The 27,513-nt window shown below is 38.3% G+C and overlaps 2 protein-coding genes across 2 annotated transcripts in view; one reads left to right on the forward strand and one right to left on the reverse strand.

Annotated features, from left to right (window-relative positions):
- Nucleotides 1-417, reverse strand: part of LOC100368501 (exonuclease 1-like) — a 76,223-nt gene extending 75,806 nt beyond the window's left edge. Inside the window, exon 1 of the mRNA XM_085507698.1 lies at nucleotides 162-417. The gene's annotated coding sequence lies outside the window, so the exon portion shown is untranslated. The remainder of the gene's footprint in view (nucleotides 1-161) is intronic.
- On the forward strand, nucleotides 316-27,492 carry LOC100368352 (protein YIPF4-like). Its single transcript, XM_002740480.4, has 6 exons — nucleotides 316-553; nucleotides 1,497-1,695; nucleotides 2,976-3,147; nucleotides 3,978-4,055; nucleotides 4,532-4,645; nucleotides 26,495-27,492. Exons 1-6 carry the CDS (start codon nucleotides 355-357, stop codon nucleotides 26,630-26,632), a joined length of 900 nt encoding a protein of 299 aa, XP_002740526.2. The 5' UTR covers nucleotides 316-354; the 3' UTR covers nucleotides 26,633-27,492.
- The last annotated feature ends 21 nt before the right edge of the window (nucleotides 27,493-27,513 follow it).

Below are 27,513 nucleotides of genomic sequence, written 5' to 3' on the forward strand. Positions count from 1 at the left end.
TTTAGCTTTCAAACAGTGGCCTTGTCACATGCATTTTCCTGACTGACTTGTCTTTTGACGATAATCCCCCGACATACAGATGTACACTCCTGTCTTGACACCTCAACACAACTAAACCGATGTTATTTAAAGTAGCAGTTATTCACAATTAACGAACTTACTTGAATCAGAGTTCCCTTGCCTGCTATAAAAAATAATAAATATCAGACACCATTGTCCTTTGGAAGTTGTTTTTCTAAATTTCCCGCGAGGTGAGCTCAGGTTGCGTGGCATGCGAGACGAGATTTGGCATGTCCTTCGGATCCGTTATTTGAACACTAATCAACCGCGAGCGGCGCTGTAACTCCAGCAGACATGGCGAACGCTGACGACTTCTCCTTGCCTCAACATCAACAAATTCCCACCTCTACAGCGTCATCTCAGTGGCAACACTCGAACGTACATCATACTATGGACGATCGGCATTCCACGGGACTCACAGGTGGTAGTGTTGTTCATCTACAGTCAGCACCAGAGGAATTTACTTTTATGCCCACCATACCAAGTGAAAACGGTGAGTCAACACTGAAGTTGACAAAATATTGTTTGCCACGTCGACCAGTGTCTAACATTATAGTTTTAATTCGTAAATTAAATAAATGATTATAAGCTTAATAAGTGTGATTTAATAATTTCAAGGAAATTTTGAGATTCGCATTGTTTTTAATTAATATGCATGCAAATTTGATAAATTTTTAATATGTATTTAATCGTCAGACTCGAAGTACATTTTTTAGATGTAATTTTAGATTGTTTCAAAGTACTTTGCCATTACCAAAACAAGTTTGGGATGAATATTGTAAAGTCAGAAGGATGGTAGGGAGCAAGTACAATTTATTCCCTTCAATTGACTACTTTGAAAATATAACATACACTAAGCAGCTCAGGCCAACAGATCTAAACCAAAATGATGAAAGCTTCCATGCCTGTCAACAACTGTCATGCTTTGTTTACATCCAAACCATGTGGTTTTATGTGTATTCTGGTTGCCATGGTGTCTGATAATAATCTGATTGGCAAGTGTTGATGCCAGCTGTTGCATCAATTCATGTTACATTTGTTTGATATGTACCCGAGGGTCGGTGGTACATCACATGTTTCCCCTCAACCTGGAACAAATAAAATATTGCTCTTTATTTTGGTTGGGATTGAAGTGTCAAATAAAGCACTTCTCTGATTTCAATATCAATGTTGTAAAATAATATTATTTTTCACTGATTTTACTTCCATGACATAACTACGTGCAGATAATAAGTATATTTTGAGTACGACCACCTGTGACCACCAAATTTGCATAATCTCATGCAAATGATGGTATTCATTCAATTTTTCATTTCAGTATGCGAAGGCATTATTTGCTGACTACCAATTATCTCAGTTAGTATTTATATACTAGTAGTCTTTATCGAAAATTTTGAAAGATTCTAGTTCAGAACTCATCATATTTGTCTCTACAGACCCACCCGATTTAAGTGGATCATTAGATGTGCCAGCAGAAGCACGGCTAGAATTTGATGGTCAAGGTTACTCAGCTAAATATTCAGAAAGAGCATCATCATTTCACGGAGGAATGACTTCGCAGTATCTGGATCGTAAAGGATTTGGTTGGCTGATGGAAGTAGAAGACGAGGACTTAGATGATGAAGTACCAATACTGTAAGTATTAATTATGCATGCCACATGGAAATCACAGTTGTAGTAAATATTACCAAATGGCTGGTCTGTCACAATTTTACAACCGAATTGTCCCAATCAAACAGTACTAGTATGATGGGGCAACAGCATCACAGCAGTTATAAAAATAATAGAGAAAATAAAATTACTTGAAACAAAAGTCCTAAATAGCTATTCCAGTTTGATAAACTTATGTCAATAGTTGCTACTTCATATGGTTTTCACTATATACCATTGTTATGGAACATTAAAGTGAATGTGTGGCTCCTGGCTCTTGCTTTTTTGTGTAATAGCTTGAAGTGCCTGTGAAATAATTGCTACTTTTGAAGCATGAAACATTTTTTTAAGTAAACTCTGTCTACAGCAACTTTATTTTTGTGTATTTTGTGTCACGTCATTGCTATCTCTTACATAACACAAACTACATGGCCTCTACAAAACGTTACTTAGATTCCAAAATCATTTGAAACACTTACCCAACGTTCTCTCTCTTCTGAAAGCCGACGTGGTGAACTTGGGCTGGTCTGAAATCTGTTTTTTTAAAAAATGTTAGTACTGTGCTAGGTTTCATTTATCTGCACTTGTCTTTAAATCCATGCTGTTCTTTTATATATTTTATAGCTAGAATCTGCTGTACGATGGTATAGAAAGAATGTCCATCCCAACTTGTTCTCATTGTTTTTACATTGTTTGTCCACTGATGTCACACCTTCTGATTGCTTGGAAATGCATAAATTAATTAAATCGTTAATAGTATTATAAAAGTATAGCACAAGAGTATGGCTTCCTCTCATATTTTGGCATTTGGTGGAGCACGTTTACTTTGGCGAGAGTCTGACTGTTTCAGTATAGGTGGGCGTGGCTACAACACGAGAAATACCTCAAATTTACTTGGATATGAGTAATCATTTTCAACAATAAAAGTCAATAACTGTCTATTTCAGTGGAACATAAATCCAAAAAAGAAATGTGTTGCTGGGCATTTTACAGGCACTTTAACTACAAATTGTGTAGTTGTGAGAATGATGTCATATTTTTGTTGTATTTCATATCAAAAGTATCAGTTAGCAAGTACCATTATGTTCTAGTTTTTGCATTAATGTTTATATGGGTACTTAGAATCAGAAAGAGAATACAATGTAGATATTTAAGACAGATATGATAGATTTAGCTTCAGATTTCATGGAAGTATGTCTTGTTTGTTTGTAATCTATCTGACTTTGGAAAGATTAATTGATTTTGAAAATCTGTTTTTCTTGCAGTGAAGAACTTGACATTGACTGCAGTGATATCTACTACAAATTGAGATGTGCTCTATTCCCATGTCCACAGCTTGGTTTCAAGCGTAAAACGCTGCGAGAGAATCCTGATTTTTGGGGGCCACTTCTGGTTGTCATTTTGTTTTCATTAGTATCAGTATATGGACAGTTTAGAGTGAGTAAAATGACTAAGCAGTGAATCTATGCAAACTACACTACAGTCGTGTCAGATTATAATATGGGATGAAAGGGTAACTTTTTATTTGGAATGATCTTTCATCAAATATTCTTTACAAGATTAATTAATATTTTAATACCAAACAGAAAATACATATGAGCTAATCAAATGGTCTGACTGCAGGCTACCGTGTTGATGGTTAGCACTATTGATTACAAAATTATTAAAGTAAATATTCATATGTCCAGGAAAATTTAATCACCAAAAATGTAATTATACAGAATTGTATTGTACCATTACTCGATTATCCTTTTATGAAGCCCATCAGTAGTCAAACTCAAATGCTAGAAATAACTGATTGTTCAATTTGCAGATAGTAAGACCAGGGATTGAAATAGAATTTTTCACCTGCATGCACAGTGTGCACGTTGAATTTTAAATTTACCTGCACTAACTTGTTATGAAATGCACCAATTTTAAAGTATTAACAAAATTTACGGGTTCTCAATCTATGTGATCATGAAAGAATTTGCTTTTTTGAGTTATCTTACAATATTGGTTGAACTTAATTTAGGCTTAGTGAATATAATGAGAAAATGTGTTAATTTCTACATGCACAGCGTGCACAGCGTGCACATTATATTTTGAGTTTACTTGCACTAGCTAATAATCTATGTGTATAGTGCAGTGTGCACAAGGGTATTTCAACCCCTGAAGACTAATATGGAGTGGGAATGAAAAAAGTTGATCCATTCATATTTTACTCCAGTTATAGATAAAATATATTCACTCATATTGTATTTTATTTGTTATTAATAACTACCTAGGTGGTGTCTTGGATCATCACGATTTGGATATTTGGTTCTTTAGTGATATTTATGTTAGCAAGAGTACTTGGAGGTGAAGTAAGTACACTTTCGATGTACATTTACTGTTTTAAATAAAATGTTGGCATGAATCCAAACAAATTTTAAATGACGCTTCCACTGACAAGAAATGAGTTTTTTACCTTGTCTGTATCATCGTAAATGAAAGTATATGAATGGAAAAAGTCTGTTCTCATCATTATTGACCTTGTTGTAAAACTTTTTTACAATAACTCAAACAGTTTGAACACTGTGAACGCAATCTATCCAATATGCAAAACATATGAGACTACCGTAGCTTAAATCTTAGCCTGTACATGTACTTCATGTAATGTGAACACTAGTTTTAACTTTACAATTTCTTTCTGAACATCTTTATGATCTTGCATATACAATGTATAATGCAATATACAGGTACGGTAATAGGTTATTTGACAGTCTTTTTGGCCACTGTGTGTTGGAATTTACATTTAATATAATACTTTTAATTATTTTTGTATTTGTGTATTTTGTAGGTGACTTATTCACAGTGTCTAGGCGTTATTGGTTACTCATTGCTTCCCCTCCTTGTCACAGCAACAGTCATGCCATTGGTGCATTCGTTTTATTACCTAGCTTTTCTTATCAAGGTAACAGAATATAGTAACTTGTATCAGCATATATTCCAAATATTTGAACAAAATATGACATTTACATTTGTTTCCCTGCTGCCTTTGCATTAAGATCTACACAGCTGGTCTAACTGTAAATGGCACTAGACGTGGGGGCGTGATGGATTAATTAGAACCTGCATCCAAGATACTTTTGTCGTTGCTGCGTGCGGGGTTCGGAGTTTTTGCCGTGAAGGTGTGTATTTTTCACTGGAGTTTCTGAGGCCTGAGATTTTTCTTTGACTGACCGCGTCGCTCGTTTCTTCACAGCAAGGTCGTGCGTCCAGTAAACAAATCGGTTAAAGTGAGTTGAGTGTTTGGCATGAGTGGAAAGTCCTCACACTCGGCTACCGGTACTTCATGTACCGGGACGTAGGAGGCTCGATAGTGGAGGTACCAATATTTTTCTCGGCCTCCCCCCGCTGATTGGAGGGAATCCTCACAGTCTGTTTTTCAGGCGGTGGTTTACCTGATTTTACCGGCTGCAGCGGGGCTGTGCCCCTGGAGGCTTTCCTCCTATGAAGCCCGTTGCGAGTCCCTTTGTGGACCCTTCCTCGCACGCCGCCGAGTTGAGGGCCTTGGTCGAAGGACTGTCGGGCAATTGCGTCCCTGGCAGGCCGGGTAGATCAGACGCAGTCGGAGCGAGCTGTCTCCACTGCAGCCCCTCGGTGGGCAAGCAGGAAGAAACACAAAAGCATATTTGCATTCAAACACGTCTCTTCCGGGGAACCCCTGTTCCCAGCCACGGCTCTCCCACTAATTTTGGATGAGGCCGAGGCTCAGGCTAATTGCACCAGGCCTCCTCTGGAGCCTTGGGCACTGAATGCCAACGGGGTGCTGGCAGCCAAGCCCCCGATCTCGGGGCAGGGCGTTGAACCCCCCTACTTTCAGCCAGCTAGGGTTCATCACGCGATAACGGTACAATGGTAACGAATTTATGCTTGTCTCCACTGTGGGTTTTGACTCCCTTCTTACGACCCACTGGTGTCCCCAGAGGGAACCGACCCTGTCATGAGATGCACATACGAACACGCTCCCTCTCACATATTTAAAGTGAAAGGAGATGCAGTTCGCTTGTGTCAGATACAGCCGGTACTCCGGGTGGTCCCTCAGAGTCTTCCATCCGTAATGACTCAGTGAGCCATGCTTTTGAGGTGCGGAGGACGTAACGCTGAGTGACGCAGACTGGACATCTTTCACCCTCTTTGTTCAGGGAATGCTGGGTACAGTCTCGGAGCTTCGGAGTACAATGAACCAAAAGGTTCAGATTGAATCCGCTAGCCAGTTGGCCCTGCCAAGGGCAAGCGGAGAGCACCCCAAGCACAGAAAACACAACGCCCTAGGGCGTCGTCCGCTAGACAGAGTCAGCCAGGAGGCAAGCGCTCATACCCTTCCATGGGAGGGAAGAGTAGTGGTGCGCCCCCAGGGAGGAAAGAGCCTGGTGGTAGCTCCTCACGTGTTTGACGCTCACCTCTGCAACCAGGGGGGGACAGGCATGTGTTCGGCGAGTGGCCAGGTCACAACTTAGTGACTACTTCAGGCCTTGGGGAACTCACCTCATGGGAAAAGAGAGCACCCCCCCCCTCGCAAGTGCCGAACCCATTGCCACATATCTCTGTCATACACAGATTGTGCTGGTGTAGTCCAGTTTGGAGACAGCGGGTGACCAATATCCGGACCTTCCCAGGTGGTGACATCCAGTTACGCGATACCGCTAAAATCTCCATCTCCCCCGTCAGTATCTCTCCTGTTGGGCACTGCCAGGGGACTCCCACAAGGCGGAAGCAATCAGACAGGAAGAAGCAGTTTGCTGGGAAAAAGCGCCATACACATGGTACATCAGCCGGAACTAAATCCAGCCTTCTACCCAAATGTGTTTGTAGTACTAAACCTACAAGTGGCGGGCGTCCAGTTCTGGACCTAGACAGACTGAATCAGTATGTGCTCCTTGATCGGTTCCACATGGAGACACCATTCAGGGTTCTCCTCTCCATCCACCGTTTCGACTGGCTAGCCCCACTAGACTTAAGCGGGGCCTACCTGCACATACCGATGCACCCAGCGAGTTGCCATCTCCTTTGAATTGCCCAGCTGGGCCAAGTATTCAAATTTCGCGGGTGCCCCCCCCCCCCCCCTACAGCGCCCTACGTGTTCACCAGAGTGATGAAACAGGTAGTGCTGCTGCTTCACCAAATGTCGGTACACCTCAATCCGTATCCAGACTACTGGTTACTACACAACCCAGACAAGGGGTCAGTAGCCAACACGTCAGGCTAACACAGGATTTACTTCACCAGTTTGGCTCGTTTGTAAATCGACAAGTCCCACCTGGACCCAACGTGCAGTTGGTGTCCCTGGGCATGGAGTTTTGACTCAGAGGTAAGCTTGGTTTAGCTATTGCAAGAGTGTAGTTTAGCGCTAAGCAGCCTAGCCGAACGCCTAGTCAGCGTTCCCTCAGTGTCCCTCTGAGAACTAATGCGGATCATCGGAATGATGACCTTGGTTCGAAGGGTCGTTCCCCAGGCCGCACTACGCAGCCGCCCGGTATAACGCTTGTTATAACGCTTGTTATAACTCCAAGCTCTCCTATGGGAACTAGATAGATGGGTTTTGATCTGGGACCAAGTGAAGGAAGCCCTGCCCTAGTGGCCGTCACTGGCCAACTTCGGACTGGGGGCCCCCTTGGACCTGCTCGCTGCAGGTATGACTGATGCCTCCTCCCAAGGATATGGCCCCCGCATTAGTTACGGGACTACCATATCAACCGGCTCGAACTGAAAGCAGTATACTTATCACTACCACGCTTTCTACCCATAGTTCAAGACCACAGAGTCCTGTTCTGCACAGGCAACGCAGCGGTGGTCTTTTTAGTTTTGCCCTGTGTGCTTCCGAGATCACCTGTATTTCGAACATGTATGGACTGATTAAGTTCAAACTTCACTCATACATCACACATTATATGGGACATATGCACATGCATTTTTTCCATGATCCGGTTAACGATAGCCGAATAGCGGGCATTTTAAGGCCGAAAATGCATCAAAATCGCACATTTTCACCATTCCGGACCCGGATCTCAGTTATGCATGGACGGATTTTGTTCAAATTTGGTACATACATTAAACATAATAGGACCTTGATGCACGTCATTTTCTTTTTGGATCGGGTTCGAAATAGCCGACTGGCCGCCATTTTGTTTTAAAGAATTCAGTTCTGGATCCGTATCTGAGACATGCCTGGATTGATCGAGTTCAAACTTCACACACACAGGGTACATCATGTCACAAATATGTATGTACATTTGTTTCATGATCTCATTAACGATAGCCAAATAGCGGCCGCTTTAAGGCCGAAAATGTATTGAAATCGCACATTTTCACCATTCCAGACCAGGATCTTAGTTATGCATGGACGGATTTTGTTCAAATTTGGTACATACATTAAACATAATAGGACCTTGATGCACGTCATTTTTTTTTCGGATCAAGTTCAAATTGGCCGTCTGGCGGCCATTTTGTTTTAAAGAATTCAGTTCTGGATTTGTATCCGAGACATGTCTGGATTGATCAAGTTCAAACTTCACACACACATGGTACATCATGTTACAAATAGATATGTGCATTTGTTTCATGATCCGCTTAACAATAGCTGAATGATGGCCATTTTAAGGCCGAAAATGCATCAAAATAACGTATTTTCACAATTCCGGAACCGGAACTCAGTCATGCATGGATGGATTTTGTTCAGATTTAGTACAATGTGTTGTACATATGCAGGTGCATTTCGGATCAGACCACTGAAAGTGGTCTGAGATTTCGGTCATAATCTGCTTTGAATGTATATGTCACTCAAATATGAACAGAACGGGAACGTGTCATTGACAATGACTTGTTCAGGAAGGAGGGGGGGGGGGCGTTCCTCATCGTTGTCAGTCCTAGCGGAGCAACACTCCTGCCGATTCCAGGAGCCTGGGCCAGGGTCGCTTTGCTAACCCCGTGGACCCACTTAGTTGTGTACACCTTTCCTGCCTTCCCGCTAGTTCACCGGGCACCGGAGAAAACTTCGACAGGTGCACACCTGCATATTATTATTGGTCGCATCCAATTGGCCAAACAAGGCCTAGTTTCCACTTCTGTCGGAAATGCTAGTCGAAACAGCAATAGTGCTTCTGGACTTACCGGACATGCACTACCAACGAGCCCAGTGGGTATCACTTACATGCATAGAGGCTTTCATTAGACCCGCACATACGAAAGCTTTATCTGAGCGGGCTGCCAACGTCCTGGCCTACATTTCAAGGTTGCGAACATACACTGATTGGTGTAGCGGAAGGGAGATTGATCCATACCATCCCTCTATTGGCCAGGTAGTAGGCGCCTTCATTGTTTACGTATGGGAACAAGACTAGCCGATTGTCCTATTATTAGGAGACTATTTACTGCTTTCCAGACGCCAAGACCCATACAAGGGAACCACTCTGACTTGTTGGCTGTGTTGTCCGCTCTAAGCACACCGCCCTTTGAGCCTCTCTGATCAGTACCACTAGTCTTCCTACTAGCCCTCGCCTCAGGTAGGCGTCGACCAGAGCTTGGGGCATTTTTCCTTCTCGGATGATGTACCGTCGTTATGGACAATCAAGTTGTGTGAAAGACACGAATCGGGTTTCTCGCCTAGAACCAAATCCAAGGACACGATCCTCACCCGATCGTCATCCCCCAGCTGTCAAATTTTTTCTGCACGGAGGGTCAGGAGGAATTGCTTCTCTGCCCGGAGTTGCTACCAACTTGTACTAAGGGTTCAGGACGGGGTGCCAGGCACATGTCTTGGTGTTACGGCCCAGGCAGGCAGGATAGGCCGGCCTCCCAAACTTCCATAACCAGGTGGTTCACTGCGACTGCATTAGGTCTATAATACTTTAACTTCCTCGACACAAAGGTTGCAGAGACACCAAGTACGAGCGCATGAGGTCTGTGCGATTGCCAACTCACTAGTGCTAGCGTCAGGTGCCCCTCTCAAGCATACATGGAGGGCAGGCTTCTGGAAAACGCAGAACCTCTTTATCAACTACCACCTAACAGACACCGTATCCATTGAGGAAGGTCTCTTTAGGTTGGGTCCCTTCCTAGCGGGTCAGTCTTGGTTTGCTGACCCAGCCCAAACAACCACAAGGGTCCCTGCGCATAGGCAATAAGTCAGTCTCGGCATTTTATGCGGACAGATTTCTCTACCGTCAGCACTCCCCTGGAAGCTCCCAGGTCCCGCTTTGCAGCCTATGCCCTCATGCAGAACTGTTTCGGTCTTTACTTCGAAAAGCTTACTACCCCCAGTAATGGGTTGGGGTCTAGCTTTCTTGGGCACACCGAACCCTGTCACTGTAGCAGCATTTTGGCTTCTTGCTCCGGGGACAGCACAGGCAAGGTAAGACACCACCCTTTTTTGGGTCTTAACTAAGGTGTTGAGTGTTTCATCCCGGGCTGGGAAAAGACTTTCATCATTTTTCTGTTTGCTCGGAAAACCCGCGTCTGACTCTGCCTACAGTTCAAAATAGTCGTTTTCACTGACCGGAGTCTATGGTAGGTAATTAAACGTAGTGAATTTAGGCAGAGGGTTCTCTGAACCCGCCTATTCACATAGTTCATACCCACCATAGACTCCGGGTCCCCCCCAACCACCCCACTCTTTCAGTAGCATTGGTCTAAGTCCTCGAGGCGGAGAGAAAGGAACCAGAGTGATTGTACGGCCGTCTATGGCACTGCCATATGGCCTCTGTCTCGTGGGTTCATGACGTAAGGGTACCGGTAACTGGCAGAATCGTTGATTAATGCCTACAGTTCAAAATAGTCATTTTGATTGACTGGAGTCTATGGTGGGTATGAACTATGTGAATAGGCGGGTTCGGAGAACCCTCTGCCTAAATTCAGTTCAAACCTCCTAAACATGACATCTTCAATTCAGCTCAAACCTCCTAAACATGACATCTTCAATTCAGCTCAAACCTCTTAAACATGACATCTTCAATTCAGTTCAAACCTCCTAAACATGACATCTTCCATTCAGCTCAAACCTCCTAAACCTGACATCTTCAATTTATGTCAAACCTCCTAAACATGACATCTTCCATTCAGCTCAAACCTCCTAAACATGACATCTTCAATTCAGCTCAAACCTCCTAAACATGACATCTTCAATTCAGTTCAAACCTCCTAAACATGACATCTCCCATTCAGTTCAAACCTCCTAAACATTACATCTTCCATTCAGTTCAAACCTCCTAAACATGACATCTTCCATTCAGCTCAAACCTCCTAAATTTGACATCTACAGTTCAGTTCAGTTCAAACCTCCTAAACATGACATCTTCCATTCAGTTCAAACCTCCTAAACCTGACATCTTCAATTTATGTCAAACCTCCTAAACATGACATCTTCAATTCAGTTCAAACCTCCTAAACCTGACATCTTCAATTTATGTCAAACCTCCTAAACATGACATCTTCAATTCAGTTCAAATCGCCTAAACATGACATCTTCAATTCAGTTCAAACCTCCTAAACCTGACATCTTCAATTTATGTCAAACCTCCTAAACATGACATCTTCAATTCAGTTCAAACCTCCTAAACCTGACATCTTCAATTTATGTCAAACCTCCTAAACATGATATCTTCAATTTATGTCAAACCTCCTAAACATGACATCTTCAATTCAGTTCAAACCGCCTAAACATGACATCTTCAATTGAGTTCAAACCGCCTAAACATGACATCTTCAATTTAACTCAAACCGCCTAAACATGACATCTTCAATTCAGCTCAAACTTCCTAAATATGACATCTTCCATTCAGTTCAAACCTCCTAAACATGACATCTTCAATTCAGTTCAAACCTCCTAAACTCGACATCTTCAATTTATGTCAAACCTCCTAAACATGACATCTTCAATTCAGTTCAAACCTCCTAAACCTGACATCTTCAATTTATGTCAAACCTCCTAAACATGACATCTTCAATTCAGTTCAAACCTCCTAAACCTGACATCTTCAATTTATGTCAAACCTCCTAAACATGACATCTTCAATTCAGTTTAAATCGCCTAAACATGACATCTTCAATTCAGTTCAAACCTCCTAAACCTGACATCTTCAATTTATGTCAAACCTCCTAAACATGACATCTTCAATTCAGTTCAAACCTCATAAACCTGACATCTTCAATTTATGTCAAACCTCCTAAACATGACATCTTCAATTCAGTTCAAACCTCCTAAACCTGACATCTTCAATTTATGTCAAACCTCCTAAACATGATATCTTCAATTTATGTCAAACCTCCTAAACATGACATCTTCAATTCAGTTCAAACCGCCTAAACATGACATCTTCAATTCAGTTCAAACCTCCTAAACATGACATCTTCCATTCAGTTCAAACCGCCTAAACATGACATCTTCAATTTAACTCAAACCGCCTAAACATGACATCTTCAATTCAGCTCAAACTTCCTAAATATGACATCTTCCATTCAGTTCAAACCTCCTAAACATGACATCTTCAATTCAGTTCAAACCTCCTAAACTCGACATCTTCAATTTATGTCAAACCTCCTAAACATGACATCTTCAATTCAGTTCAAACCTCCTAAACATGACATCTTCAATTTATGTCAAACCTCCTAAACATGACATCTTCAATTCAGTTCAAACCTCCTAAACCTGACATCTTCAATTTATGTCAAACCTCCTAAACATGACATCTTCAATTCAGTTTAAATCGCCTAAACATGACATCTTCAATTCAGTTCAAACCTCCTAAACCTGACATCTTCAATTTATGTCAAACCTCCTAAACATGACATCTTCAATTCAGTTCAAACCTCATAAACCTGACGTCTTCAATTTATGTCAAACCTCCTAAACATGACATCTTCAATTCAGTTCAAACCTCCTAAACCTGACATCTTCAATTTATGTCAAACCTCCTAAACATGATATCTTCAATTTATGTCAAACCTCCTAAACATGACATCTTCAATTCAGTTCAAACCGCCTAAACATGACATCTTCAATTCAGTTCAAACCTCCTAAACATGACATCTTCCATTCAGTTCAAACCGCCTAAACATGACATCTTCAATTTAACTCAAACCGCCTAAACATGACATCTTCAATTCAGCTCAAACTTCCTAAATATGACATCTTCCATTCAGTTCAAACCTCCTAAACATGACATCTTCAATTCAGTTCAAACCTCCTAAACCCGACATCTTCAATTTATGTCAAACCTCCTAAACATGACATCTTCAATTCAGTTCAAACCTCCTAAACCTGACATCTTCAATTTATGTCAAACCTCCTAAACATGACATCTTCAATTCAGTTCAAACCTCCTAAACTTGACATCATCAACTCAGTTCAAACCTCCTAAACCCGACATCTTCAATTTATGTCAAACCTCCTAAACATGACATCTTCAATTTATGTCAAACCTCCTAAACATGACATCTTTGATTCAGTTCAAACCTCCTAAACATGACATCTTCAATTTATGTCAAACCTCCTAAACATGACATCTTCCATTCAGTTCAAACCTCCTAAACTTGACATCTTCAATTTATGTCAAACCTCCTAAACATGACATCTTCAATTTATGTCAAACCGCCTAAACATGACATCTTCAATTTATGTCAAACCTTCTAAACATGACATCTTCAATTCAGTTCAAACCTCCTAAACATGACATCTTCAATTCAGTTCAAACCTCCTAAACCTGACATCTTCAATTTATGTCAAATCGCCTAAACATGACATCTTCAATTTATGTCAAACCTCCTAAACATGACATCTTCAATTTATGTCAAACCTCCTAAACATGACATCTTCAATTTATGTCAAACCTCCTAAACATGACATCTTCAATTTATGTCAAACCTCCTAAACATGACATCTTCAATTCAGTTCAAACCTCCTAAACCCGACATCTTCAATTTATGTCAAACCTCCTAAACATGACATCTTCCATTCAGCTCAAACCTCCTAAACATGACATCTTCAATTCAGCTCAAACCTCCTAAACATGACATCTTCAATTCAGTTCAAACCTCCTAAACATGACATCTCCCATTCAGTTCAAACCTCCTAAACATTACATCTTCCATTCAGTTCAAACCTCCTAAACATGACATCTTCCATTCAGCTCAAACCTCCTAAATTTGACATCTACAGTTCAGTTCAAACCTCCTAAACATGACATCTTCCATTCAGTTCAAACCTCCTAAACCTGACATCTTCAATTTATGTCAAACCTCCTAAACATGACATCTTCAATTCAGTTCAAACCTCCTAAACCTGACATCTTCAATTTATGTCAAACCTCCTAAACATGACATCTTCAATTCAGTTCAAATCGCCTAAACATGACATCTTCAATTCAGTTCAAACCTCCTAAACCTGACATCTTCAATTTATGTCAAACCTCCTAAACATGACATCTTCAATTCAGTTCAAACCTCCTAAACCTGACATCTTCAATTTATGTCAAACCTCCTAAACATGATATCTTCAATTTATGTCAAACCTCCTAAACATGACATCTTCAATTCAGTTCAAACCGCCTAAACATGACATCTTCAATTGAGTTCAAACCGCCTAAACATGACATCTTCAATTTAACTCAAACCGCCTAAACATGACATCTTCAATTCAGCTCAAACTTCCTAAATATGACATCTTCCATTCAGTTCAAACCTCCTAAACATGACATCTTCAATTCAGTTCAAACCTCCTAAACTCGACATCTTCAATTTATGTCAAACCTCCTAAACATGACATCTTCAATTCAGTTCAAACCTCCTAAACCTGACATCTTCAATTTATGTCAAACCTCCTAAACATGACATCTTCAATTCAGTTCAAACCTCCTAAACCTGACATCTTCAATTTATGTCAAACCTCCTAAACATGACATCTTCAATTCAGTTTAAATCGCCTAAACATGACATCTTCAATTCAGTTCAAACCTCCTAAACCTGACATCTTCAATTTATGTCAAACCTCCTAAACATGACATCTTCAATTCAGTTCAAACCTCATAAACCTGACATCTTCAATTTATGTCAAACCTCCTAAACATGACATCTTCAATTCAGTTCAAACCTCCTAAACCTGACATCTTCAATTTATGTCAAACCTCCTAAACATGATATCTTCAATTTATGTCAAACCTCCTAAACATGACATCTTCAATTCAGTTCAAACCGCCTAAACATGACATCTTCAATTCAGTTCAAACCTCCTAAACATGACATCTTCCATTCAGTTCAAACCGCCTAAACATGACATCTTCAATTTAACTCAAACCGCCTAAACATGACATCTTCAATTCAGCTCAAACTTCCTAAATATGACATCTTCCATTCAGTTCAAACCTCCTAAACATGACATCTTCAATTCAGTTCAAACCTCCTAAACTCGACATCTTCAATTTACGTCAAACCTCCTAAACATGACATCTTCAATTCAGTTCAAACCTCCTAAACCTGACATCTTCAATTTATGTCAAACCTCCTAAACATGACATCTTCAATTCAGTTCAAACCTCCTAAACCTGACATCTTCAATTTATGTCAAACCTCCTAAACATGACATCTTCAATTCAGTTTAAATCGCCTAAACATGACATCTTCAATTCAGTTCAAACCTCCTAAACCTGACATCTTCAATTTATGTCAAACCTCCTAAACATGACATCTTCAATTCAGTTCAAACCTCATAAACCTGACGTCTTCAATTTATGTCAAACCTCCTAAACATGACATCTTCAATTCAGTTCAAACCTCCTAAACCTGACATCTTCAATTTATGTCAAACCTCCTAAACATGATATCTTCAATTTATGTCAAACCTCCTAAACATGACATCTTCAATTCAGTTCAAACCGCCTAAACATGACATCTTCAATTCAGTTCAAACCTCCTAAACATGACATCTTCCATTCAGTTCAAACCGCCTAAACATGACATCTTCAATTTAACTCAAACCGCCTAAACATGACATCTTCAATTCAGCTCAAACTTCCTAAATATGACATCTTCCATTCAGTTCAAACCTCCTAAACATGACATCTTCAATTCAGTTCAAACCTCCTAAACCCGACATCTTCAATTTATGTCAAACCTCCTAAACATGACATCTTCAATTCAGTTCAAACCTCCTAAACCTGACATCTTCAATTTATGTCAAACCTCCTAAACATGACATCTTCAATTCAGTTCAAACCTCCTAAACCTGACATCTTCAATTTATGTCAAACCTCCTAAACATGACATCTTCAATTCAGTTCAAACCTCCTAAACCTGACATCTTCAATTTATGTCAAACCTCCTAAACATGACATCTTCAATTCAGTTTAAATCGCCTAAACATGACATCTTCAATTCAGTTCAAACCTCCTAAACCTGACATCTTCAATTTATGTCAAACCTCCTAAACATGACATCTTCAATTCAGTTCAAACCTCATAAACCTGACATCTTCAATTTATGTCAAACCTCCTAAACATGACATCTTCAATTCAGTTCAAACCTCCTAAACCTGACATCTTCAATTTATGTCAAACCTCCTAAACATGATATCTTCAATTTATGTCAAACCTCCTAAACATGACATCTTCAATTCAGTTCAAACCGCCTAAACATGACATCTTCAATTCAGTTCAAACCTCCTAAACATGACATCTTCCATTCAGTTCAAACCGCCTAAACATGACATCTTCAATTTAACTCAAACCGCCTAAACATGACATCTTCAATTCAGCTCAAACTTCCTAAATATGACATCTTCCATTCAGTTCAAACCTCCTAAACATGACATCTTCAATTCAGTTCAAACCTCCTAAACTCGACATCTTCAATTTATGTCAAACCTCCTAAACATGACATCTTCAATTCAGTTCAAACCTCCTAAACATGACATCTTCAATTTATGTCAAACCTCCTAAACATGACATCTTCAATTCAGTTCAAACCTCCTAAACCTGACATCTTCAATTTATGTCAAACCTCCTAAACATGACATCTTCAATTCAGTTTAAATCGCCTAAACATGACATCTTCAATTCAGTTCAAACCTCCTAAACCTGACATCTTCAATTTATGTCAAACCTCCTAAACATGACATCTTCAATTCAGTTCAAACCTCATAAACCTGACGTCTTCAATTTATGTCAAACCTCCTAAACATGACATCTTCAATTCAGTTCAAACCTCCTAAACCTGACATCTTCAATTTATGTCAAACCTCCTAAACATGATATCTTCAATTTATGTCAAACCTCCTAAACATGACATCTTCAATTCAGTTCAAACCGCCTAAACATGACATCTTCAATTCAGTTCAAACCTCCTAAACATGACATCTTCCATTCAGTTCAAACCGCCTAAACATGACATCTTCAATTTAACTCAAACCGCCTAAACATGACATCTTCAATTCAGCTCAAACTTCCTAAATATGACATCTTCCATTCAGTTCAAACCTCCTAAACATGACATCTTCAATTCAGTTCAAACCTCCTAAACCCGACATCTTCAATTTATGTCAAACCTCCTAAACATGACATCTTCAATTCAGTTCAAACCTCCTAAACCTGACATCTTCAATTTATGTCAAACCTCCTAAACATGACATCTTCAATTCAGTTCAAACCTCCTAAACTTGACATCATCAACTCAGTTCAAACCTCCTAAACCCGACATCTTCAATTTATGTCAAACCTCCTAAACATGACATCTTCAATTTATGTCAAACCTCCTAAACATGACATCTTTGATTCAGTTCAAACCTCCTAAACATGACATCTTCAATTTATGTCAAACCTCCTAAACATGACATCTTCCATTCAGTTCAAACCTCCTAAACTTGACATCTTCAATTTATGTCAAACCTCCTAAACATGACATCTTCAATTTATGTCAAACCGCCTAAACATGACATCTTCAATTTATGTCAAACCTTCTAAACATGACATCTTCAATTCAGTTCAAACCTCCTAAACATGACATCTTCAATTCAGTTCAAACCTCCTAAACCTGACATCTTCAATTTATGTCAAATCGCCTAAACATGACATCTTCAATTTATGTCAAACCTCCTAAACATGACATCTTCAATTTATGTCAAACCTCCTAAACATGACATCTTCAATTTATGTCAAACCTCCTAAACATGACATCTTCAATTTATGTCAAACCTCCTAAACATGACATCTTCAATTCAGTTCAAACCTCCTAAACCCGACATCTTCAATTTATGTCAAACCTCCTAAACATGACATCTTCCATTCAGCTCAAACCTCCTAAACATGACATCTTCAATTCAGCTCAAACCTCCTAAACATGACATCTTCAATTCAGTTCAAACCTCCTAAACATGACATCTCCCATTCAGTTCAAACCTCCTAAACATTACATCTTCCATTCAGTTCAAACCTCCTAAACATGACATCTTCCATTCAGCTCAAACCTCCTAAATTTGACATCTACAGTTCAGTTCAAACCTCCTAAACATGACATCTTCCATTCAGTTCAAACCTCCTAAACCTGACATCTTCAATTTATGTCAAACCTCCTAAACATGACATCTTCAATTCAGTTCAAACCTCCTAAACCTGACATCTTCAATTTATGTCAAACCTCCTAAACATGACATCTTCAATTCAGTTCAAATCGCCTAAACATGACATCTTCAATTCAGTTCAAACCTCCTAAACCTGACATCTTCAATTTATGTCAAACCTCCTAAACATGACATCTTCAATTCAGTTCAAACCTCCTAAACCTGACATCTTCAATTTATGTCAAACCTCCTAAACATGATATCTTCAATTTATGTCAAACCTCCTAAACATGACATCTTCAATTCAGTTCAAACCGCCTAAACATGACATCTTCAATTGAGTTCAAACCGCCTAAACATGACATCTTCAATTTAACTCAAACCGCCTAAACATGACATCTTCAATTCAGCTCAAACTTCCTAAATATGACATCTTCCATTCAGTTCAAACCTCCTAAACATGACATCTTCAATTCAGTTCAAACCTCCTAAACTCGACATCTTCAATTTATGTCAAACCTCCTAAACATGACATCTTCAATTCAGTTCAAACCTCCTAAACCTGACATCTTCAATTTATGTCAAACCTCCTAAACATGACATCTTCAATTCAGTTCAAACCTCCTAAACCTGACATCTTCAATTTATGTCAAACCTCCTAAACATGACATCTTCAATTCAGTTTAAATCGCCTAAACATGACATCTTCAATTCAGTTCAAACCTCCTAAACCTGACATCTTCAATTTATGTCAAACCTCCTAAACATGACATCTTCAATTCAGTTCAAACCTCATAAACCTGACATCTTCAATTTATGTCAAACCTCCTAAACATGACATCTTCAATTCAGTTCAAACCTCCTAAACCTGACATCTTCAATTTATGTCAAACCTCCTAAACATGATATCTTCAATTTATGTCAAACCTCCTAAACATGACATCTTCAATTCAGTTCAAACCGCCTAAACATGACATCTTCAATTCAGTTCAAACCTCCTAAACATGACATCTTCCATTCAGTTCAAACCGCCTAAACATGACATCTTCAATTTAACTCAAACCGCCTAAACATGACATCTTCAATTCAGCTCAAACTTCCTAAATATGACATCTTCCATTCAGTTCAAACCTCCTAAACATGACATCTTCAATTCAGTTCAAACCTCCTAAACTCGACATCTTCAATTTACGTCAAACCTCCTAAACATGACATCTTCAATTCAGTTCAAACCTCCTAAACCTGACATCTTCAATTTATGTCAAACCTCCTAAACATGACATCTTCAATTCAGTTCAAACCTCCTAAACCTGACATCTTCAATTTATGTCAAACCTCCTAAACATGACATCTTCAATTCAGTTTAAATCGCCTAAACATGACATCTTCAATTCAGTTCAAACCTCCTAAACCTGACATCTTCAATTTATGTCAAACCTCCTAAACATGACATCTTCAATTCAGTTCAAACCTCATAAACCTGACGTCTTCAATTTATGTCAAACCTCCTAAACATGACATCTTCAATTCAGTTCAAACCTCCTAAACCTGACATCTTCAATTTATGTCAAACCTCCTAAACATGATATCTTCAATTTATGTCAAACCTCCTAAACATGACATCTTCAATTCAGTTCAAACCGCCTAAACATGACATCTTCAATTCAGTTCAAACCTCCTAAACATGACATCTTCCATTCAGTTCAAACCGCCTAAACATGACATCTTCAATTTAACTCAAACCGCCTAAACATGACATCTTCAATTCAGCTCAAACTTCCTAAATATGACATCTTCCATTCAGTTCAAACCTCCTAAACATGACATCTTCAATTCAGTTCAAACCTCCTAAACCCGACATCTTCAATTTATGTCAAACCTCCTAAACATGACATCTTCAATTCAGTTCAAACCTCCTAAACCTGACATCTTCAATTTATGTCAAACCTCCTAAACATGACATCTTCAATTCAGTTCAAACCTCCTAAACTTGACATCATCAACTCAGTTCAAACCTCCTAAACCCGACATCTTCAATTTATGTCAAACCTCCTAAACATGACATCTTCAATTTATGTCAAACCTCCTAAACATGACATCTTTGATTCAGTTCAAACCTCCTAAACATGACATCTTCAATTTATGTCAAACCTCCTAAACATGACATCTTCCATTCAGTTCAAACCTCCTAAACTTGACATCTTCAATTTATGTCAAACCTCCTAAACATGACATCTTCAATTTATGTCAAACCGCCTAAACATGACATCTTCAATTTATGTCAAACCTTCTAAACATGACATCTTCAATTCAGTTCAAACCTCCTAAACATGACATCTTCAATTCAGTTCAAACCTCCTAAACCTGACATCTTCAATTTATGTCAAATCGCCTAAACATGACATCTTCAATTTATGTCAAACCTCCTAAACATGACATCTTCAATTTATGTCAAACCTCCTAAACATGACATCTTCAATTTATGTCAAACCTCCTAAACATGACATCTTCAATTTATGTCAAACCTCCTAAACATGACATCTTCAATTCAGTTCAAACCTCCTAAACCCGACATCTTCAATTTATGTCAAACCGCCTAAACATGACATCTTCAATTTATGTCAAACCTCCTAAACATGACAACTTCAATTCAGTTCAAACCTCCTAAACATGACATCTTCAATTCAGTTCAAACCTCCTAAACCCGACATCTTCAATTTATGTCAAACCTCCTAAACATGACATCTTCAATTTATGTCAAACCTCATAAACATGACATCTTCAATTCAGTTCAAACCTAAACCCGACATCTTCAATTTATGTCAAACCTCCTAAACATGACATCTTCAATTCAGTTCAAACCTCCTAAACCCGACATCTTCAATTTATGTCAAACCGCCTAAACATGACATCTTCAATTTATGTCAAACCTCCTAAACATGACATCTTCAATTTATGTCAAACCTCCTAAACATGATATCTTCAATTTATGTCAAACCTCCTAAACATGACATCTTCAATTCAGTTCAAACCGCCTAAACATGACATCTTCAATTCAGTTCAAACCTCCTAAGCATGACATGTTCCATTCAGTTCAAACCGCCTAAACATGACATCTTCAATTTAACTCAAACCGCCTAAACATGACATCTTCAATTCAGCTCAAACTTCCAAAATATGACATCTTCCATTCAGTTCAAACCTCCTAAACATGACATCTTCAATTCAGTTCAAACCTCCTAAACCCGACATCTTCAATTTATGTCAAACCTCCTAAACATGACATCTTCAATTCAGTTCAAACCTCCTAAACCTGACATCTTCAATTTATGTCAAACCGCCTAAACATGACATCTTCAATTCAGTTCAAACCTCCTAAACTTGACATCTTCAACTCAGTTCAAACCTCCTAAACATGACATCTTCAATTCAGTTCAAACCTCCTAAACCCGACATCTTCAATTTATGTCAAACCTCCTAAACATGACATCTTCAATTCAGTTCAAACCTCCTAAACCCGACATCTTCAATTTATGTCAAACCTCCTAAACATGACATCTTCAATTCAGTTCAAACCTCCTAAACCCGACATCTTCAATTTATGTCAAACCTCCTAAACATGACATCTTCAATTTATGTCAAACCGCCTAAACATGACATCTTCAATTTATGTCAAACCTTCTAAACATGACATCTTCAATTCAGTTCAAACCTCCTAAACATGACATCTTCAATTCAGTTCAAACCTCCTAAACCTGACATCTTCAATTTATGTCAAACCGCCTAAACATGACATCTTCAATTTATGTCAAACCTCCTAAACATGACATCTTCATTTTATGTCAAACCTCCTAAACCCGACATCTTCAATTTATGTCAAACCTCCTAAACATGACATCTTCAATTTATGTCAAACCTCCTAAACATGACATCTTCAATTCAGTTCTAACCTCCTAAACCCGACATCTTCAATTTATGTCAAACCTCCTAAACATGACATCTTCAATTCAGTTCAAACCTCCTAAACCCGACATCTTCAATTTATGTCAAACCGCCTAAACATGACATCTTCAATTTATGTCAAACCTTCTAAACATGACATCTTCAATTCAGTTCAAACCTCCTAAACATGACATCTTCAATTCAGTTTAAATCTCCTAAACCTGACATCTTCAATTTATGTCAAACCGCCTAAACATGACATCTTCAATTTATGTCAAACCTCCTAAACATGACATCTTCAATTTATGTCAAACCTCCTAAACCCGACATCTTCAATTTATGTCAAACCTCCTAAACATGACATCTTCAATTTATGTCTAACCTCCTAAATATGACATCTTCAATTCAGTTCAAACCGCCTAAACCCGACATCTTCAATTTATGTCAAACCTCCTAAACATGACATCTTCAATTGATGTCAAACCTCCTAAACTTGACATCTTCAATTCAGTTCAAACCGCCTAAACCCGACATCTTCAATTTATGTCAAACCTCCTAAACATGACATCTTCAATTTATGTCAAACCTCCTAAACATGACATCTTCAATTCAGTTCAAACCTCCTAAACATGACATCTTCAATTTATGTCAAACCTCCTAAACATGACATCTTCAATTTATGTCAAACCTCCTAAACATGACATCTTCAATTTATGTCAAACCTCCTAAACATGACATCTTCAATTTATGTCAAACCTCCTAAACCCGACATCTTCAATTCAGTTCAAACCTCCTAAACCTGACATCTTCAATTTATGTCAAACCGCCTAAACATGACATCTTCAATTTATGTCAAACCTCCTAAACATGACATCTTCAATTTATGTCAAACCTCCTAAACATGACATCTTCAATTCAGTTCAAACCTCCTAAACCCGACATCTTCAATTTATGTCAAACCGCCTAAACATGACATCTTCAATTTATGTCAAACCTCCTAAACATGACATCTTCAATTCAGTTCAAACCTCCCAAACATGACATCTTCAATTCAGTTCAAACCTCCTAAACCTGACATCTTCAATTTATGTCAAACCTCCTAAACATGACATCTTCAATTCAGTTCAAACCGCCTAAACCCGACATCTTCAATTTATGTCAAACCTCCTAAACATGACATCTTCAATTTATGTCAAACCTCCTAACATAACATCTTCAATTCAGTTCAAACCGCCTAAACCCGACATCTTCAATTTATGTCAAACCTCCTAAACATGACATCTTCAATTTATGTCAAACCTCCTAAACATGACATCTTCAATTTATGTCAAACCTCCTAAACATGACATCTTCAATTCAGTTCAAACCTCCTAAACCCGACATTTTCAATTTATGTCAAACCGCCTAAACATGACATCTTCAATTTATGTCAAACCTCCTAAACATGACATCTTCAATTCAGTTCAAACCTCCTAAACCCGACATCTTCACTTCAGTTCAAACCTCCTAAACCTGACATCTTCAATTTATGTCAAACCGCCTAAACATGACATCTTCAATTTATGTCAAACCACCTATACATGACATCTTCAATTTATGTCAAACCTCCTAAACCCGACATCTTCAATTTATGTCAAACCTCCTTAACCCGACATCTTCAATTTATGTCAAACCTCCTAAACATGACATCTTCAATTCAGTTCAAACCTCCTAAACCCGACATCTTCAATTTATGTCAAACCTCCTAAACATGACATCTTCAATTTATGTCAAACCGCCTAAACATGACATCTTCAATTTATGTCAAACCTTCTAAATATGACATCTTCAATTCAGTTCAAACCTCCTAAACATGACATCTTCAATTCAGTTCAAACCTCCTAAACCTGACATCTTCAATTTATGTCAAATCGCCTAAACATGACATCTTCAATTTATGTCAAACCTCCTAAACATGACATCTTCAATTTATGTCAAACCTCCTAAACATGACATCTTCAATTTATGTCAAACCTCCTAAACATGACATCTTCAATTTATGTCAAACCTCCTAAACATGACATCTTCAATTCAGTTCAAACCTAAACCCGACATCTTCAATTTATGTCAAACCGCCTAAACATGACATCTTCAATTTATGTCAAACCTCCTAAACATGACATCTTCAATTCAGTTCAAACCTCCTAAACATGACATCTTCAATTCAGTTCAAACCTCCTAAACCCGACATCTTCAATTTATGTCAAACCTCCTAAACATGACATCTTCAATTTATGTCAAACCTCATAAACATGACATCTTCAATTCAGTTCAAACCTCCTAAACCCGACATCTTCAATTTATGTCAAACCTCCTAAACATGACATCTTCAATTCAGTTCAAACCTCCTAAACCCGACATCTTCAATTTATGTCAAACCTCCTAAACATGACATCTTCAATTCAGTTCAAACCTCCTAAACCCGACATCTTCAATTTATGTCAAACCTCCTAAACATGACATCTTCAATTTATGTCAAACCGCCTAAACATGACATCTTCAATTTATGTCAAACCTTCTAAACATGACATCTTCAATTCAGTTCAAACCTCCTAAACATGACATCTTCAATTCAGTTCAAACCTCCTAAACCTGACATCTTCAATTTATGTCAAACCGCCTAAACATGACATCTTCAATTTATGTCAAACCTCCTAAACATGACATCTTCAATTTATGTCAAACCTCCTAAACCCGACATCTTCAATTTATGTCAAACCTCCTAAACATGACATCTTCAATTTATGTCTAACCTCCTAAACATGACATCTTCAATTCAGTTCAAACCGCCTAAACCCGACATCTTCAATTTATGTCAAACCTTCTAAACATGACATCTTCAATTGATGTCAAACCTCCTAAACTTGACATCTTCAATTCAGTTCACACCGCCTAAACCCGACATCTTCAATTCATGTCAAACCTCCTAAACATGACATCTTCAATTTATGTCAAACCTCCTAAACATGACATCTTCAATTCAGTTCAAACCTCCTAAACATGACATCTTCAATTTATGTCAAACCGCCTAAACATGACATCTTCAATTTATGTCAAACCTTCTAAACATGGCATCTTCAATTCAGTTCAAACCTCCTAAACATGACATCTTCAATTCAGTTCAAACCTCCTAAACCTGACATCTTCAATTTATGTCAAACCGCCTAAACATGACATCTTCAATTTATGTCAAACCTCCTAAACATGACATCTTCAATTTATGTCAAACCTCCTAAACCCGACATCTTCAATTCAGTTCAAACCTCCTAAACCTGACATCTTCAATTTATGTCAAACCGCCTAAACATGACATCTTCACTTTATGTCAAACCTCCTAAACCCGACATCTTCAATTTATGTCAAACCTCCTAAACATGACATCTTCAATTTATGTCAAACCTCCTAAACATGACATCTTCAATTCAGTTCAAACCTCCTAAACCCGACATCTTCAATTAATGTCAAACCGCCTAAACATGACATCTTCAATTTATGTCAAACCTCCTAAACATGACATCTTCAATTCAGTTCAAACCTCCCAAACATGACATCTTCAATTCAGTTCAAACCTCCTAAACCTGACATCTTCAATTTATGTCAAACCTCCTAAACATGACATCTTCAATTCAGTTCAAACCGCCTAAACCCGACATCTTCAATTTATGTCAAACCTCCTAAACATGACATCTTCAATTTATGTCAAACCTCCTAAACATAACATCTTCAATTCAGTTCAAACCGCCTAAACCCGACATCTTCAATTTATGTCAAACCTCCTAAACATGACATCTTCAATTTATGTCAAACCTCCTAAACATGACATCTTCAATTTATGTCAAACCTCCTAAACATGACATCTTCAATTCAGTTCAAACCTCCTAAACCCGACATTTTCAATTCATGTCAAACCGCCTAAACATGACATCTTCAATTTATGTCAAACCTCCTAAACATGACATCTTCAATTCAGTTCAAACCTCCTAAACATGACATCTTCAATTCAGTTCAAACCTCCTAAACCTGACATCTTCAATTTATGTCAAACCGCCTAAACATGACATCTTCAATTTATGTCAAACCACCTATACATGACATCTTCAATTTATGTCAAACCTCCTAAACCCGACATCTTCAATTTATGTCAAACCTCCTAAACATGACATCTTCAATTTATGTCAAACCGCCTAAACATGACATCTTCAATTCAGTTCAAACCTATTGTTGTGTTTTTATTTGCAGATTCTTGGTGTATTTTGGGCAGCGTACAGTGCTGGTTCACTCCTCATTCAAGAAGACCTTCAGCATAAAAAGCCCCTTCTTATTTACCCAGTCTTTTTACTCTATGTATATTTTTTTTCATTGTACTCTGGTGTTTAACAAAGGATTATTTTCTATTTATGTTTTGTTTGAAACAACCCACTTCAGCTAAAATTTAGACCAAGGTTTTGTAATGTGAAGAAACTTCAAATGATCACTGTAGCCCAGACTTTCTTCATGTTTCTTGTTTGTAACATGAACCATGTTGTGATGTATAGTGATTTTTAAACTTGGGTTCTTGGTTATATGCTGCAATTGTGAAAAAAGAAGCACACTATTTTCTTCATTAGAAGGCAATCCACATTATGTAAATGCTCATTATCAAAGTACTTCAGTTTTGTGAAAATCAATTCCTTTTTTGCCTTTAAACAAATACAATTGTGGAAGAAAGAAGAGAAAAACTGTTCTTGTGAGCATGGATAAACCAAATTACTTTGGACAAAGAGTAAAGCTACATTTATTATATTATACATGTGTAAAGCTATTTTGGCTATTCATGAAGCCTTTTAGTAAGTGATGTGTTATCCACTACAGTCTAGAGGGGGCGCTACCATCTTTATAACTGCAATTACAGAGGATTTTACCCATGGCCAACCTCAATAAGATTACAGGTATCTAAAAAAACATTTTCTAGTTTCAAAAATGTTAAAATGTATGATTTTCAGGTTTCAATGTACTAATAACATTATTATATTTAAATTTGATTGACCATTTAGTTAATAATAGACTTTATATTGTATTCTTTATCTTGATTGTGCTTCAAACATGCTATTTTCTGTATTTGCATACATCATTTGTTACAGTGTATCTGTTACAGTAAAACCAATGATGTATACGAATTGTTGCTGCGTATTATGACTCGTTAAAATACATTTCACTTACGTTTATTACACTCGAATAAAGTCTACGCTTGAAAAGAATGTTATTTACGAAGTTTGAAA

This window comes from Saccoglossus kowalevskii, chromosome 2 (genome assembly GCF_978046115.1).
Source record: "Saccoglossus kowalevskii chromosome 2, keSacKowa6.1, whole genome shotgun sequence".
In the NCBI taxonomy this organism is placed as follows: domain Eukaryota; kingdom Metazoa; phylum Hemichordata; class Enteropneusta; family Harrimaniidae; genus Saccoglossus; species Saccoglossus kowalevskii.